The sequence below is a fragment of the Alligator sinensis genome, unplaced genomic scaffold (assembly GCF_000455745.1).
Source record: "Alligator sinensis unplaced genomic scaffold, ASM45574v1 scaffold462_1, whole genome shotgun sequence".
NCBI classification, from domain to species: domain Eukaryota; kingdom Metazoa; phylum Chordata; order Crocodylia; family Alligatoridae; genus Alligator; species Alligator sinensis.
The window spans coordinates 84,797-102,687 of NW_005842741.1; the positions used below are offsets into that span (position 1 = coordinate 84,797).

General features: G+C 41.9%; 1 protein-coding gene across 2 annotated transcripts in view; it reads right to left on the reverse strand.

Annotated features, from left to right (window-relative positions):
- Window positions 1-1,695: 1,695 nt before the first annotated feature.
- NPAS2 (neuronal PAS domain protein 2) overlaps window positions 1,696-17,891 on the reverse strand; it is an 88,108-nt gene continuing 71,912 nt past the window's right edge. For both annotated transcript variants that reach the window (XM_014525066.2, XM_014525067.2), the window contains 5 exons: window positions 11,680-11,874; window positions 10,172-10,359; window positions 8,503-8,595; window positions 5,721-5,907; window positions 1,696-2,975 (listed from right to left, as the gene is read on the reverse strand). In XM_014525066.2, coding sequence (XP_014380552.2) covers window positions 2,790-2,975; window positions 5,721-5,907; window positions 8,503-8,595; window positions 10,172-10,359; window positions 11,680-11,874 — 849 coding nt within the window. In that variant the 3' untranslated portion in view covers window positions 1,696-2,789. The remainder of the gene's footprint in view (window positions 2,976-5,720; window positions 5,908-8,502; window positions 8,596-10,171; window positions 10,360-11,679; window positions 11,875-17,891) is intronic.

The window sequence follows — 17,891 nt, forward strand, 5'->3', positions numbered from 1 at the left end:
AGATCAACTAAATAGTTGGAAAAATTGTTCTTTGCAAGCTTTCAGGCATGGGCACAAATGCCCTTCTTCAGGCAGAGGGAGAGTCTACAGTAGTATAGAGGGACTGTAAACTTTCCCTCTGCCTGAAGAAGGGTGTTTGTAGCCGAAAGCTTGCAGAAAACAAATTTTCCAACTATTTAGTTGGTCTAATAAAAGATATCACATTTACTCAAAGAACCTTGTCTGCCTGTGTTCTTAGACCAACACCGCTACAACCAACACCTGCTAAGTCAGGGCACTCACCCAGGTTATGGGAAACACCTCTGCCTGATTTAGCGGGGACTCTGAAACCAGGTCACCCACAAGCCCAGGCCACATGTAATGTCTTCCCTCTGCAGGAGTTGTTCTGGAGGGTGCAGGCTCCAGCAGTGGTTTTACAGCTGAGACTGACAAATGGAGGGACGTGCCCAGCTTATAGCAGCAACCCAGGCAAGAGCAGGGCAGTGGAAGAGTGACCCTTTTCCCTTTCAAAACATGGTTAATTTAGTACTCTTATACAAAAGGGATGTGTTAGCTTTACTTCATGGTCAGGTGATTGCTCCTTCCATTACTCTTCCTGCTTCCAGAAGTGTTTGGGTGCAATTGCTCCTTTTATTACTCTTCCTGCTTCCAGGAATCAAGAGCAGTAGGAGAGATGTCTCTATTATCATCCAGTAGTACAGCATGACAGCCTACAATGGTGACCTGGCATAGCATAAGCCCATGACAGAGAGTGCATTGTGGCCACCCAAAATAGTCTAGTTAGCACCTGGAGAAATGGGACAGAGTATGAGAAAGGGTACTGTCACGCCAGGCCTCTCTTTTTGTTATCTGGTACCATGTAAATCAGTACAGCCTGTGCCATGGTTGGGTTGTTGGTGACTAAACTGGAGCCTCCACCTTGGGCTAGCCTGGGTAAGTAGGGTGTGTGGGGACCCAGCAGGACTAAAAGCAAGACCTGTCAAAGGGCAGATGAGCTCACTGTAAGCCAACAGCCATCCATACCTGGAGAGGGGATGGGCGCTACCAGGTCACTTTGCCTGAAGAATCACAGATGATGCACAGCATCTAAGGTGCCCCAACAGTCGCAGCGGCCTCGGACTGATTTGACTTGATGAGAAAAGGTAGACGCTGACTCCCATCTGCTCTCCAGTCTTGTGTTCGTTACCTGCTCTACAGTAACCACCTAGCGAGCCCACAGTCCCTTGAGACCTTTAAGTGAAATGCTGTTTCCTGATTTGGAACCAGTTCCTCTGAGTACCATGTACTGTTGTTATCCTTTGTAGCTTCCCTAAGCAGTATTATTCTGGTTGTCTATGGTGAAACAAAGATCTGATAGAGTCGGTTTTTTTTCTTGTTAATTCAACATCAAGCACCTTGCAAGGCTACAGCAAGAATTTCAAGCCTAAACTGAATCACAGAGTTGAACAGCTATAGGAAAACATGCATAAATTCTGCACTAAAGCCTTTCAGCTATTTTATATTACTCTTGAGCTAAATGCAAATGTGTATTACTAAATGAAAAAAAATGGATATGGAGATGTATACAGCATAAGCGCCGTCCACAAAAATGTTACTGATTCATTAATTTATTCAAAATATCCACTCACAAAAGAAGCACAAAGCAAAACCTTTATACTTGTGAAATGAGTTGATATTTCATATACAAAATAATTTCCACATAATTCCATATAATTTTATTTTATATAGAAATAGGTCATTATTACAACAGCTGTACAATACACTACTTTTATTTAATAATTACATAAAATCTTTCTTAGAAACATATCAACATAAAACATACAAAAAAGCGAAAAGTGCATTTTTTTCAAAGGAAAATTCAATCCTAATTGTTATCATGAAAGAGATATGTAATAGTTTGCAGCATCCCCAGTCAATGGGCCAAAACACAGTGCATATTCCTCAGATCCTTGCTGTGAACAGGCTGTTTCATTTGCAGAGGGGTCCCACTTCATACGATCAAAAGCCTGACTAGAATTCGGGAACTGTGCTGTATGATTGTGCTTATATTTTAACATCTCCTTTGCAGTCACCATTCTCAGAGTTAATAGGAAACAGTCCAGTGTTTTTTATTTCTCATTATAAAGAGTAGGGAAGGTAAACTGCTTAATACTTTTAGGTTTCAGGGTGTAAGTCAAGGGGGATGGATTGTAGAGCATCTTTTAACAATGACCGGGCTATCCGCTCCGTTGGATGTGCTAGTTTGGCCACCAGAATAAGGAAACAAACTTCTCTTTACAGAAAGTGCCTAGGTTATGTTTTGTGTGCAGTTGTGCAAAATAATAATAATAATCATAATAAAAATAATCTCTTGTTCTCTCCTCAATAGACCTTTGACCCAGTGCTTTTCATATGCAAAAGAAGAATTGGTTTCAACTGAATGCCAAGTACCTCAGGTGTCTGTCCACAGTTTTTTGGAGCCAGCGATGTGCTTTCACAATGCTCTTCCGCAAAGAATCTTCTCCTGATGCACACTGAAGAGTGAGGGAGTTTCCACAGGACAGCGTTCACTTTATTTTTCCTCAGTTCATATGAAAGCACACAGCAGATTAATGAAAGAGTGCAAACAGAATCCTGCACCATTCCTATTGCACTGTCTGCTGCAGCTGGCACTCGGTGGTCGGCTTCTATCATGGAACTTGGAAATGCTTGTGCAAAAGCCAAATCCATCCATACAACATCATTTCTTCTCCCATCCCATGCACCCATTGGTTAAAGCTAATTGTGCACTGATTGTGCTGGTGGGACTCTTATCGTAGTGGCTGTGGTAAATTTGATGAGTCTGACAAGCTATTGGTTCGTCTGGGGGCAAGCTGTTGCTGCGGTGGCTGCTGGGACTGAGTCTGATGGTATCCCATGCTACTCTGTTGTTGCGAGTAGGAGGGCAGGAGCAAAGAATCTGGCTGCTCATTGTGCAAAGAACTTGGTGTCTGCACCTACAGATAAAACACAGTTCACATCTATGATCTGACTTTATTACAAACTAAAACTCCCGTTTCCTAATTTGAAGGTTAGTTGAAAAAGTCCATTGTTCGCAGGCTGTTATTTCTAAGGTTAAATAATTTTCAGGCTGTGTACTTGGTGTTTGATTAGCTTGGCTAAGAGGGCCTCATCCTGCATGATGAGTCAAGAGGAGTTCTGCAATTGACTTTCAGGGGAATGAAATCTGTCTGACAGCCCAGAAGTAGTTTTTCCATCAGTTCCAGTCTGCAATATGGGTCTGATCACAGGCCATTGAAATCAGTCGGAGTCTTTCCAGTGATTTTATCAGGTTTTGGATCAGGCTATACAGGCTCAACTGAGCAGTCTTTAAAGGTAACAGAAAGACTCCCATGAACTTCAACATGTACTATATTAGCCCAGATAATAGTTCTTTGCTGGCTTAAACCTTTTTTTGTGCGTTTTTTGTGCTCTTTCAGGCATTACACTCTTATTTTGTACTTCGCTTCTTCAGGAGGCAATACAGGCAAAAAATGAAAAACTGGGATTTGGTTATTTAAACAGAGATCTACCATGAGAACAGAATACCTATTCAGGTTGAAGGCCTATTTCCACTGTGGAAAGAAGTACAGTGCAGAACAGAAGTTATGAGTCCACATGGTAGAAGAAATCCACTAGTAGGCACGGTATACTGACCTAAGATTTAGAAACTGGCATTTGACTTGAGTATCTGATCAATCCATGTCTGGTTCAATCCAACTGCATTGTACAAGCATACTAACAGAAGTGTTTCTTTGTTCTTTTGGAAATTTATTTAATAATAACTATAATACTTTGTTCATCCTTATCATCTTTCAAACAAGGACCTGAGAGCATTTACAAATGTTAACTAGTTACTACTTACAATAGCTAGTACTCCTTCCATTTTTCAGGCAAGTAGATCAGGCACTGAAAAGTGTCTTAGCTTACTCAGGAAGACTATGGCAGAGCTGGAAACAGAGCCTGGGAATCTTGATGCCTCACCTCCTACCCATCACTATAAAATGCTCTGGTTCTGACTGTAGACATTATGAAACATGCTATAATTATGCAATAGATGATGGCATGTTTTATCACATCAGGTACAAGCACGGCAGTCTTTCAGGAAGCCAAAGTTTAACCAGAGAGACAGACAGATAGTGAAAATGCTAGCATTCGTAGGATGAAGTCTGAGAAATAAGTCCTCTATTATGAAAACTAATAAGTCATCACTATGCTAGTACAGAAGAAAAGGAAGGTGAAAAAGCAAAACAATAGCAACAATAGCAAGGAAACTGGTAAGCCAAATGTTGACTCTGGGGCATCTAGAAGGACACCACCAAGAATAAAGAAAGTAAGAAGAAGGTTGTGTGTACTGGGAACAACAAGATTGGTATGTGTGGAAGTTTTGGGCTAGGTCTGATTAGTTTCTGGCACTCAGATGATAATGTAATGAGAAATCTAGAGGGAAAAAATGGAGCAAGAAACACATTATTTATAAGTATTTCATCAGCTTGGTCATTCCCATAAACTCCATTTTTTTGGCCTGTATTACCTCCTGAAGAAGCAAAATACAAATGCTTGTAACTGGAAATACTCTGTGAATGTGATCATTAATAAATATTGTAACATTTCTACCTAATGTGTAGTAGGTACTGAAATAACTGCACAACAGCTATTGGCTTTTGGATTTAATACAGGAATTTTAGCTGAAGTAGTGATGTGGTTATTCACATTCTAATACTGGCAGCCATTGAAATCCTTTGCCTGACATGCATCTAAAAATACTACATGAAGTGAGTTGATGTTTATAAATGGCCATTTCTGTACTCTTCCGCTCCGCTCAGTGGACGTTGCAGATCTGAGTTAAGTGTAGAATTTGGCTTACAAGCTCCATTTTGGCTCTTTTTTCCCCATGCACTTTACCATTATACAAAAAATTCTGACACCTCTTAAGACATCTGTGGGAGATGGACCTGAGAGTAACAGCTGTATTTATTTAAAGCCTTTTCAAATCTTAAAACTCTATGGGGATAACCAAACTGATGAAACTAATAACTAAACTCTGCCTTTTCAAGCATAGTACCTTTGTACTTAACATTATGGTGAGAACATGCATATATAAAAACAATATATTCCTATGTGGCATATCTACTTCTTGCAAGTATATATTTTCTAACTGTATTGGCACAAGTGTATTGGCTTATTCCTGTTAGTAGAGTAGCACTTTGGTAGCTAAATTCTATTTTGGGCAGAGTCTCAACAACTACATTGCTATCCAAATTCCAACTTCAGAAACTTTGTTGCAGGACATGATAGCATACAAGAGTGAAAAAAAGAAAACCTGAATGTTCATTTTTGATTTTACGTGGAAGGTACTGGCAGTTAGAAAAACAATCTTTTGACATGTAAGCTAAGAAATATTTATAGAATCAATGGGAGACTAATATGTATGAGTGCAGTTTTCTGACACTAAATGCCCTTTCAATACACTTCGGGTTAACGCTGTAGAATATTTTTTAACATACTCCGATAGCGCTAGCTGCTACACTGATATATTTGAAAGGCTTATAAGTGCTGAATCCATTTCCCTAATACTTGTGTGAAAGACAATGGGGTGGTCCCATTTGTTCTACCTTCTAAAAATGCTGTGTTCCTTACTACTTTTCACAGTACTGTTGCATTCGTATATTTTGCGTATTATCTCTTTTATTTCACCCTACCTGAAGGTAGCGTTGCTGCTGATGCTGTTGATGTTGGAGTTGCATAGGTTGCAGAGAGGATGGCTGAGAAGGCTGCGTTGCAGAGAACCCTTGGTGTAATACCGCTTGTCCCATCAATACTATCGGCGAGCCACTGCTGGAAGTCTGTACTTCCAGATTTTGAAACATTTGTTGGTTTTGAGAGTATCTAAATAAAAGAAGTGAAGAATAAACAGCTTTTAGTTAAATTGCTAAGAAAGATGTTCTGTCAGGATACAGGATCATCCTTACCCTCAATAAAGCCCCCTGGGACCTTTAATGACTAGGACCTCAGTTTCACTTAAAAGACAATGTGTCTGTTCCCCACCACACCTTGCGGGTGCACTGGCTAATGACTGAAACAGAGGTTAGAATGCCATATAATGAAGCATCTACTTAAATCCTTGCAGTTCCTTGGTTTTTCATAGGCATCTCCAATCCTACTGGGGTCATCTTAAAGCACCAGTTCTCAATCTCTGGTCCACAGGTCAGATCCAGCCCATGGAGACATATCACCCAGCCCACGGGGCTCCCCATGATCTGGAAATTTGGCAGCTGGATAGTGCTAGCAGTGTTAACTGCTGCTTCCCTATTGTCAAATTTCTGGACCTGAGTGGAGCCTTGTGGGCCAGATAACGTGGTCCTGTGCTGGTCCTGGACCAGCACCAGCACATTGCTAAGCTGGCACTCAGGGTCGCTCTATGGCCTGATTGGGCATGCAAGGTTGTGCCAGCACACAGCTGGATCCATGCCAGTACACAGAGTCAGACTAGCCATGGGGTCAGGCCGACAAGAAGCTACATCTGGCACACAGGGCCAGGCAGTATACTGGACTGACCAGTATAACCCCATGTGGCAACCTCACATGGGATCTGGTCAGTGCACTAACCCCATGCCATGGGGGCAGGAAGTTTGAGCACCACTCCCTTAAAGCAAGATAACAGGAATGGTCCAGAGGAGAAGGGAAGGGTTAGAAACAAGACTGTGACTCAAGTGTCACAACTCTGTTCCCAGTCTGCTCCTGGGAGGTACTCCTGTGCCCTACTCTTTCTGAAGGCTTGTTGCAAAAGGACAAGAGAGCTGTTACTAACCAAGCCTAACTTTGCTTATCTTCTAAAACCTAATGAGATTACTGAGGTCAATAGAGGGTGCAGACAGAAGTGCAGCTCCCCACTGTAATTGAGAATGGTTTGTAGGAAGCATTCTGAGTTGCAATGATCCCCTGGATCAAACAGAAGTTCACTGTTGGTTCCAGAAGGGAGAGGAATCTAGCTAATGACTACCTGCCTGCAGCTGGTTTTCCCTAGCAATGGTCCCTGCTCCTTCCCAGCATGTCTCTGTTTAAGAAAGGGAGGGGGGAAAGGAAGCAGACGGAGCTGGTTCTAGGGGTTTCCCAACCGGTGCTGGAGGGTGGGGCAGGTGAATTAATGCCTGCCCCCTGCCCCAACCTGGCAATTGGATCATGTATGCTAGATTCAATACTAATAACACTTTTTCTTTTTGGGGCCAACTCACCCACCCCACCCTCCAGCAGGTTCTGAAAAAAACCTCAGACTGAACTCCCTCCGCTCTCTTTCCCCACTTCCATTCTGAAAACAGCTCAAGGTTGGCAGGCAACACAGACAGAAGTTATAGAAGATGCTCTGTTTTGAAATGTCTTAATCTGACCCTTTATGCAATGAGGGTTCAGATTTTCGCCTGATCTGTCATTTTTTAAGCTGTCTGCAGTCGTATGTTTGTGTTTGGTCATGGCGACAGGCAGCTTTCTGTGTCCAGATCAGGCAAAAATTGTCACTCCTGTCTGCACCCAGAGTTACGCTGGTGTCATACTAGAGCAGTGGTTCTCAACCTCATTAGATTCGAGGCACCTCTTGGAAAATGCCACCTCTCAGCTTTCACTCACTGATTACAGAAAAGTAATAAAGCAATTGTTCTGCTGAAGAGAACTCAGCAAGACCACAACCACGCAGAATCGTTTTGATGCTATAGATTCCTATTTGAAATATCTGGGTTTATTTTGTGAATCATGTGAAAGTGTTTGCATACTCGACAGTGCTAATCTTGTGCAGAAGCCTGCAGCACGTTGAAAAGGATTTAATAGAAACCAGGGTGCCATGGCACTCTAAACTGAGAATCACTGCACTAGAGTGAGAGATCGAGCCCTCAATTTCCAGTAGGTCAGCACTGAAACAGAGGTCAAATGTTTAATGTGTTTTCTTTCTCACTAAGCTTTGGTGGATCAGAAACATCACTGATGTAAGTAGTGTGAGAGAGAAATAAAAAAGGGTCTTTTTTCATCATTTGTTTAAAATCCACTGGCACATTCTATTTCTCATAGTAGCAATTTTAAATAGTGAACTGGCCCAGTACAGCAAGGTTGGCATTGAGAGTCAGCATCAACACACTAACAGCATTTTTACGTGTGCACGCACTGCAGTGCTGGGTGGTTTGAAAAGTGCCTGGTGCTGCAACGCTTGCAGTTGTATAAGTGGTGAAATGCATGCCAGCGCTGAGAAAATGGTGGTGGTGGGCTTTTGAACTAAAACACCTCAGAGGTACTTTAGTTCAAAAGCTCACTGCTGCAATTTTCTGTGCACTGACGTGCATTTCGCCTCTTATACAACTGCAAGCAGCAGATCTCCGGCACGTCACAGGACAAAAAGGTATGTGCACACTACTGATGTTTACTAACACTAGTAGATTTCTAACTTAAAGGTCAGCTCCCCTCAAAATCACTAAGGTGCTTTATTTTTCAGTAACATACTTAGTCTGGGATCCAGCTGCACTGACATCTGAAGAATGTCTTGCATTACAGGAACCAGGCATCATTGGTTGAATAGGTTGACTGAGCAGCAGTCTTGAACATGGAAAAGAGGAGAAATGATATTACTCTAACAAAACAATGAACAAATGTCATATACTGAAATAGGACAAATGGTTTTGAGGGTGGGGAACAAGTCACAAGTCAGAAGACTTGGAGTCACTTTCTGGATCTGCATTCCCTGGGGCCACTGATTTTAGCCTACGCTTTTATGCTCAACACAGGCTAAAAACTCAGGAACTCCTACCCATGTTCCATACATGTGCTCCTGATCCCAGGCTGATCTCACCTGAGATTACTATGCCTTTTCCCAGAGACAAACAGAAGCCCATTCCTATTTTCATGCTGCACCAGTACTGACATCACCCCAAAGAGACTAAGTAATTGTCTATTAACCACACAGGATTCAAGATGCCCCCCATGTTGCTTGCATTCCTATGGAGATACATCACATGAATAGAGTTACAGGAGTAACCTCATTCACACCAAAATTCAAGCTGTTACCTCCTTGCTCTTGCTTATCAGTAGTATACTTTCTGCCAGCCTGGTAATGTTAGGCTCCTGCTCTGGGGAAGGCTTTGAATAGAGCTGTGTCTAGCACGGCTTCCACATATTCTAATTGTCTCCTGAGATCTGGGGAAATTTATCATGAACCCTACTAACTCTGACACTGATATTCTGATACATGTCAGAGTGTTGTCCTTGATCAATCATCCAAGTTGGGAAATAGAAGATATCTTAGCACAAGTGTAAAGCATACTGCTAGGTATCCCACATACAGGCCAGACAGGCACATCAGGCAATTGGATCATGTATGCTAAATTCAAAATTAATCATTTGCATGTCTGGGACTGTCAGAAGTAATTGCTTAGAAAATGAAATTCTTGTGCCTGGACTGTACCTTTAGGTAAAGCCCAAGCAAGGGGTAGGGTAAAAGATGCTCTACCTAGAAGTAGCCTAGCAGGCTGGGTGCCTCAAAGACACCCCTCAAAGGATGGCACAATGCCATCCTTTCTTCTCTCTTGCCAAGGGAAAGGAATGATTTCTACTGTTCTGTACTACCAGTAGATTATGACGCTCTGTGTTAGAGGCAGACAAGCTTCTTTGGGTAAATCCGGTATCTTTTGTTAGACCAACTCAAATAGTTGGAAACATTCTTCTTTGCAAGTATTTGAGCTGGTCTAATAAAAGATATCGGATTTACCCAAGGAACCCTGTCCGCCTATGCCCTTAGACCAACATGGCTACAACCTACCCCTCCATGTCTCAGTGGCGCACAGCCTGCTGGAGCTACTACTCCCAGGGCATCCTACCCCTTGCTCAGGGCTGTGCCTAAAAATACATTTTGGGAAGGAAGGGATTTGTATTACTACTCACCCTCACTCCACAGCATGAACACACACCCTAAGTCATGGGCTAGGCCTAAATGGCCTACTGGTTTGTTTAATCTGCTTTTTTTTCATAAAACTTTGGTTTATATAAGTCATAATAAAAGTACCTCTCATTTCCCATTGCCTTAGTGCTCCAAATCCTGATTTGCTGTGTTGCCCAGGTGCAAATGCACAGCTCTGGCTTCAAGACAAAATCATTCAGTTAGTTAAAAAGCATTTACCTTAGTTGTCGGTCATGGCTGAAATCTGGACTGGCATGACACGGACTGCTATCCTGGGCTACAGCAGCAGGTGGAGCCATGTTCACAGTCTGTGAGAGCAATGCAGACGTGCTGAATTGTGAAGCTAAGCCACTGGATGAATGACTGCTACTTTGTCCCATCTGCGCACTTCGAATTAATTTCTGACCCTAGATAAGAATTTTAATGAACTTTTAAAATGTAAATCTAAACACCGATTGTGCTAACTGTTTTTGGACATCTAGGGACAGACTATGGTCTGAATGCAATTGCATAGGAAAATGACAGGAAGCAAAGGGAAAATGGGCAAGAAAACAGGTGGTAACCTATGACCAGTTTTTAGAGAAAAACTTAAAAATATAGTCTCGTCTTGTAAGAAAAGTATCACCTTAATGATTAAATCTTGGGTGTGTCTGTACATGTGGGAGGCAGTTGCTAGACACGCTAATATTTTGTAATCCATTATACCTTTCTTGTACAGCATTGCACCCTTTTTATTTTACTTGCCTGCAGAGTACTTGACTCTGAAATCAATGTATTATGAAAACAAAGCACGCCCTTTAATTCTGTGGAGCAGTTTTGGAGGTAAAGATGACTCTAAGGAACCAGAAAGGCAGTTAGAAGAGATTCACCCTTGTCATAAAAAATCAGAAATTGTGATAAACCTTATTAAGTGTAAATTGATTTTTAAAAACTATTTACAATACACAGTAACATTTTACTTTAAAAGGGTGACTGGTCTGAACATAAGGCTGTAAGTATGTTGTTCACTGAACTGCAAGATCAGGCTAGCAAGAATCAGGGCTGAATGTTATAAAGGGAAGTGTGCTGGGTTATGTTGAAATAGGAAAAATGGAAATACTCCAAAAAAATCTGCGAAAAGGAAAACAAATCTGTGCTGAGCACAGTTGCAGCTTCACTGCCTTCAACTGTTAATACTTAGAGCTGAACTTTACTTCCCTGTGCTGGAGTCAGTTACATCTGTGAACTGGAGATCTCAGTTCAGTTTCTTTTGTGCAAGTCCCACATACTATTGATACACCAACACTACTGGAAATATATCAGCTGTGTTGGCAACCTGTGGCCAGAACTGAATGGGCACACAGAGCAAACTATTCTCAAGGACAGTGCTGAGGCACATTTTTGAGAGGGTGTTGGGAAAGATGGACTGCTGTCCAGGCTCCCAGTCTGACATCTTTCATGAACAATTAAAGAAAAACAAGTAATTTACAGTTCCTAACACATGCTCAATTCTGTTCTAAAAATGAAACATCTGGCTGCATAATGTTCTGGTTTAGATCTTTAAAAAAAGAAAGAAAGAAAGTTCTTAATGTTGAAAACCTGTGGGAAGAAGCCTTTGTTCAAGAAGAAAGAGAGATGAAAAGGGACCCACATTTTATTTATAGCAATGACGTGGTTTTTTATGTGATCATTCAGTAGTGACTTAGTACATTCGTGCTACCTGCATTTCATTCAAATAAAATGTTTACCTGGCTTGATATCACACTCCCCTCTCTTAAAATTTGCTGGCTTGCTGTTTGAGAAGATGTCATTTGCCCTTGAAGTTGAGGACTGGGGAGAAGCTGCTGCTGAGAGATGACCCCTGACCTCGGCTGTAACTGCTGAGGATCTGGCTGCTGTGCACTGCTAAAGCTCAGGGTTACTGTTGGCTGCTGTAAGAACATCTGGAGAAGAAAGAAAAAAATGTTATTTTTTCCCCCAAACTTTATATATATTCTTAAGACATCACATTCTATAGCAGAGATCCATTTCTGAATTAATTACTATTCTGCAAAAGTTAATTGGGAACTATATGCCCTTTGTAAGATAAAAAATTTTGTGCAGGCTCTGTGTTCTATTTTTCAAGTGTATTCATGGTTTATCAAATGTGTCCTGAAAGCTGATGTTCCGTCTCTACACAGACAGCAGCAGTTCAAAGTGCACAAAGGAGCAAGCGCTAGGGATGGGAGAGTAACGTCATACATCTCCTTTTGCTCCTTGGCTAAAGCTGCATTAAAATTTGTTCCTCATGGTTCAGCACCCTATATGATTCTCTCCCTGATTCTTTTTAACTGTGTCACAGCCAGGAACCAACTCCCAGCATTGCATTGTACTTATCACTCTACTGTGATTTAACTTCCAGGCAGATAACCATCACCTGTTCTTCCTGGCTATGACATGAGAAGCACTTAACACCATGCAGGAAATCTAACAGACCCTCTCTACTAAATGCTTCCATGAACGATTTAAGGTCAATTATTGTATTACAGTTTCTTTCATTTCTGGGAGGTCTTTCTCTGTAAGCTATGTCACTCTGTTATAATGATACAAAGAAAACACTCAATATTTTTGAACAATACATTATTAATGCTACCAGTCTTTTTAGTGTTTAAAATCCAATTCATAGAGCAAGATGCCACACTACAGGCTATGCAGTTGTACTCACCAGGTAGCTGAAGGCAGTCTTCATAGAATAATAGAAAATGAGGGCTAGAAGGGACCTTGGAGGGTCATCTAGTCCAACCCCCTGCTCAAAAGCAGGACCATCCCCAACTAGATCATCCCAGCCAAGCCTTAGTTTACCCAGATCTTAAAAACCTCCAAAGATGGAGAGCCTACAACCTCTATGGGTAACCTGTTCCCTGTCTTGGGTTAGATTCTGATTTTACACCAGTTTTATGCTTGTGTAACACCATTTGCTTACACAGAGGGTGCCATGATTAAACTGAGGTTAGGATCACAAATAGTGTTTAACCTTATGGGTCCCACCATCTCTGCAGTATGCTTAGTAATATACAAAGCTTGTAAGGCTTACTGTTATATTAACAAATCCCTGAATGATTAAGTCTTCTATCATTTTTTTGGGACAGACTTCTGCAACCCACTGGACATGATAAACTCTCTCTCCTCTGTGTAATAATGTTTTTGCCCACCATATCCGTACATATTTAGCTATTTTTTAAACACTAAAACATGTTTAAAAGTTCAGAACTATTTGGATATTTCTCTATTGGGGATAAAAAAGATCCATTCCCTGGCTGCCTATGCATACCAAGCTGCAGCCCAGAGGTAGAGTCAAATTATAAACCCATATATTAAAAAACAAGAAGCACTGACTAGAAATGCTGATGGCTCTGAAAGGAATAATGCTAGTGGTATTTTTTCCCCCTGTAGGATTATACTATCTTAACAAAGTGTGTAATAAATGGGAGGATCAAGTAATGAAGCTATGCGTGGTAATGGCAGGTCTGAGTCTAGCTCAGTGTTTTCTTTTTCATAACACTTCATTGAATTTGTAGCCATTAGTCATCAGAAAGACAGATGGTCTTGCAAATTCTGCCAGGCAAAAAGGTCTTATTATTAATAAATCAAAGATGGTCATTATGAAAATTAATTTACCTAATGATTTTATCTATTTGGAAGGTGAAGCCTTAAAAATGGCTAATACATTTACTTATCTGCATTAGTCATGACGGTGGTGACTGCATGTGATGTAAGGTTCAAACTCTGTAAAAGCAAGTATTTAAAAAAACCTCTCTATAAGGTATGGAAGTCTAGCATGATTAGCAGGAACACCAAATTTAAGATATTTAGAAGCAGCATCATAAGCATCCTCCCTATATGGAGCAGAATGCTGGAACAATAGTAAGCACATCCAATGCAAACTGAACAGCTTTCAAAAGACATCAATATACAATTTATTTTCAGTAAAATGGACTACAAGAATAAATAATGAAGAGATCTGACAGTTGGCAGAACCATCTCCAACAAAAAAGGGGCAGAGAAGAGAGGGACATATTTGGGCTGTCTTAAGAATGCCTGGTGGTGGGCTGTCTATAAAAGTATTTCTTTGACAACCTCAGGGCAAAACACTGTGGGCACATCTGCACTGTTTGGGCAGTGTTCAGGAGGGCAACTATAGTAACATGCCCCACCCTCACACTTTTTAAGCATACCTGGGCCTAAGGACCCCTCCAGAAGTGCAGGTAAAGATGCAATGGGATCTCATGCATGATCCACACAATTGTGCTTCCTGCCATGTCACACACGTATGGCAGGAGGCGACTGTGGTATTGTGTATCAGATCCCATTGCCCTTATTGCTGATGGGCTCCTGGGCTCCCCCTGCACCAGCAGGTAACAAGCTCCCACAGCTGATGGGGCTCCCAGCTGTGGGTACACCCTTGGGAGCCAGGATCAGCTGACCTAGGTTTCTCAGCCTCAGGGGTGCACGGTGCACCCCTGCAGCTGGGAGCCTGTATCAGCTGCAGGCTCATGCTCCCCTGCTACTGGGAGCTCTGATCAGCTGATGGGGCTCTAAGCCACAGGAGCACACTAGACTACATGTTCAATTACTGGTGTGATAGGAACCATTTTTTGTCGAATAACTCTGTAGCTTATTCCTTGTTGTATCACACCATTAATTGATTGAACAAGTAACTGGGTCCCAACTTAAGATGTGATTAACTGGTTAATGACATCTTAAGTGTAACATGTGGCAGGGGCCTAAGAGAACCTCAACAAATAACATCTCCAATGCACTTTTTTAGCACAAAGCATGTGGAGAGCAGGAGCAAGAGGGTAGGGCTTGTTTTCATGATGACACTTCTGAGCACTGCCCAGCACAGTGCAGACACACCTTGATAGCCTGCCCTAGAGGTGTACACTGTGGTATAGTATAACACTGGCTCAAGCAGCATTATTATTGTATTTATTTGATTCCAAGACATTTTTTCCTGATTCATCCTGGAAAAGATGAAGCCTCATCTTATCTTGCAGTACCTGCAGGGAGTGCTGGCTCAGGACTGATCCCTTGTTGCTCTCAAGCTCCCTGCTGAGCCAGGGAGCCCTGGAGATGGAGCAGCCTGAGATCTAGTGCTGATTCCCCTACCACTCTCTAGCTGCATGCTGGGTCTTGCTGCTCTCTGACTTGGGCTGATTCTCTCACAGCTCCCTGACTCAGCAGGGAGCCAGAAAGCAGCTAGGGAATCACCATGGAGCCAGAGAGCAGCAGGATCCAGAGTGCAGCTAGAGTGATAAAAGAATCAGTTCTGGGTCTTGCTGCTCTTTGGCTCTGGGCTGATTTACCTCACTGTTCCCTGGCTCTGCAATGATTCCCCTGCCACTCTCTAACTGTGCACTGGATCCTGCACTGCTCCCTGATGAGCCAGGGACTCAGCACAGAACCACCTGAGTGCAGTGTGCGGTAGTTGGGGGGCAAGCAAAGGTTGTGAGGCAAGCAGGCAGGAGCAGGTAGGAGGGAGAAGTATGTATGTGCAGGGGAGACAAAGTGAGGGGTGGGGGGTAAGCACGGGGTTGACAGGGGCAGCAAATGGCATGGAGACAAGATGCAGGGGGAGAAGAGTCCAGGGTCAGGCTGCCTGTCCCCTGCCACTTGCCTCCCCACTGCTTGCCCTTCTGTTGCTGCTTTCCCTGCTGCAGCAGTAAGGGAAGGATGAATCCAATAATTAGATTCTTTATATGGAGAAGTATGAGAAATTCATAATTTTCCATGTATAGAATCTAATTCTGGGGGCAGGGGTCATCTTAAACTCAAAGTCATCTTGGATTTGGATACATACATTGTATCTAAACACAAAAGAGCTAGAAAAATGAGCGTCAGACCAGTACAACTAGCACTATCTGACTCGTGCACCTGAGGGTACCAGAAGAATAATGGCTTATAAATACAAAAGGAGCATTGGATGAATGAATTCAGTGGACAGTTCTACAAGAACATAACCTCTAGTTTGTACAACACTTAGTAGTCCTGTTTTCAGAAAGCATTTTATTTGATAGCCGAGTCTGATTTCCTCTTCAGTACTGTAATACCACAGCTGTAAATAGCTACTAAAGCCCCACAAAGAAAGAAACCCCTCGTTCCTAGTCTGAGCTAATCCAAGCAAATAAATTAACAACCCTGTATCTGCACTCCATATAATGACATGTCTCATGACTGTTCTTGTGGAGTGTGAGGTCAGCAAAATATCTTGCAAATTTTTCTTAATTGGCAAGCTCAGATGCATTCTCAGGGTAGGAGCCAAAGAGTGAGTGGACATGAAGATACATCTGCCCTCTGACTCCTAGATATAGTCTCTCCAGCTCATGGTTGTATCACATTTGTAAGGCAATCTAAGAAAGCTTCTACTGCTGCTGTTCAACTCTACCTTTTTTTTGGATAAAGAGGATTTTAAACTCCAGGCCTACCAAGCCATCAACTTCAATCAATACTATTTCTTTTTGTAAAATGTGTAAAGATGAAAGGCCCAGCACTAAGACTCTGAGATTAATTTACCTCCAATGGAGACTTGCTTGTAAATTATTGGTTAATATGGATGTTCTCATTTGTAATTCTTGCATGCTGGTCAGATTCAGTCTTTCTGCCTTCCCTCCAATATGCTAGTCATTAGCTTGACTATTTTTAAATCTGGAACAGACACTGCATCCTTTCAGACATCTGAGATTATACTTACTGCTCCTCTTCGTAATACTTTCATTTGTCAGTAAAAGCAGTAGCAGAGATTTAATGGTTTTTTGAACACTTTTATTCAAGAACCACAGCCCTCCTGCTAGTTTCATCTTTCAACACACAGGGCTCTTGGAAACAGTTACTTAATGTAGCATACTATGCTCAATGTCACTCCAGTTGGGAGAGTATTTCTTGGCTGACTTCAGCACTCCAGTTCTAAAAATCCTCTGTGTGAAATGGAAATAGGGCTAGATTCTTCACAGAGCTATCTGTGCCATTCATCATGGACAGGAGTGAAAATGGAGAAGAAATGCCACTTAAACAGCTGAAGGGAGAAAGTGGAGACTGTAGTACACATTCCCTTTCTTCCAATCCACAAAAGTTTCTCCATGCTTACAACAGGCATACCTGTGTCCTCTACATAGCTATTTTCCCTTAGAGAGAGAGAGAATACTGTCTAATGGTAATTCTTCTCTGTGTATTAGCCACTTTTGTAGCTGTAATCAATAATAGACACAGATAATTGAATTCAGACAGCTAACCACCTGACCTATGAAATCTGCACTACAAAGCAGGTAGTTTATTTTGTTCTCAAGTCAACTGTTTACTCCACAATTGGTTGTGGGAACAAAACTGTAGCTGCAAAAATAAATATCTTCTTTTTGAAATGGAGTTGTAAGGGTCTGACTGATGTTACTATAACTCCTGTTACTACTATTTTGTTCCTTTGTGTAAGGACACAGTACTTTATTTTTCTGAGAAAATGGAAGAACATCAACACACAAAATTAACCTGAGGGAGGTCACAGTCACAGTTATTATTGCTTATTATCTCATTCCTGTGGCTAATAAGGGGGTGGGGGGAAGAGTAAGTGAGGTATGTCTGACAGCATTGCATAGGGTGGCACACTTCTGTTCTGCCACCATACCACAGAGCTGTTGCCAACCCAAACAAAAAGTTCAAAGCTGGCAAGATAGGCAATGCAATACCTTGGCAAATAAAACTTTAATAGGAACATAAGAAATGCCATACTGGATTCGACTTCAGGTTCATTTAACCCAATGTTCTGTATCTCTCAGTGACACGGGACTTATGTTAAGGGGGAGAATATGTGATGAGGGTCTATTCAGACTCCTCTGACCCCTGCCCCTCTTTCCTTACAGATTCCAGGATTTAGAGGCCTAAGACATCTTAATTAAGAGGTTGCACCCACATCTATGAAGTTTAATACCCT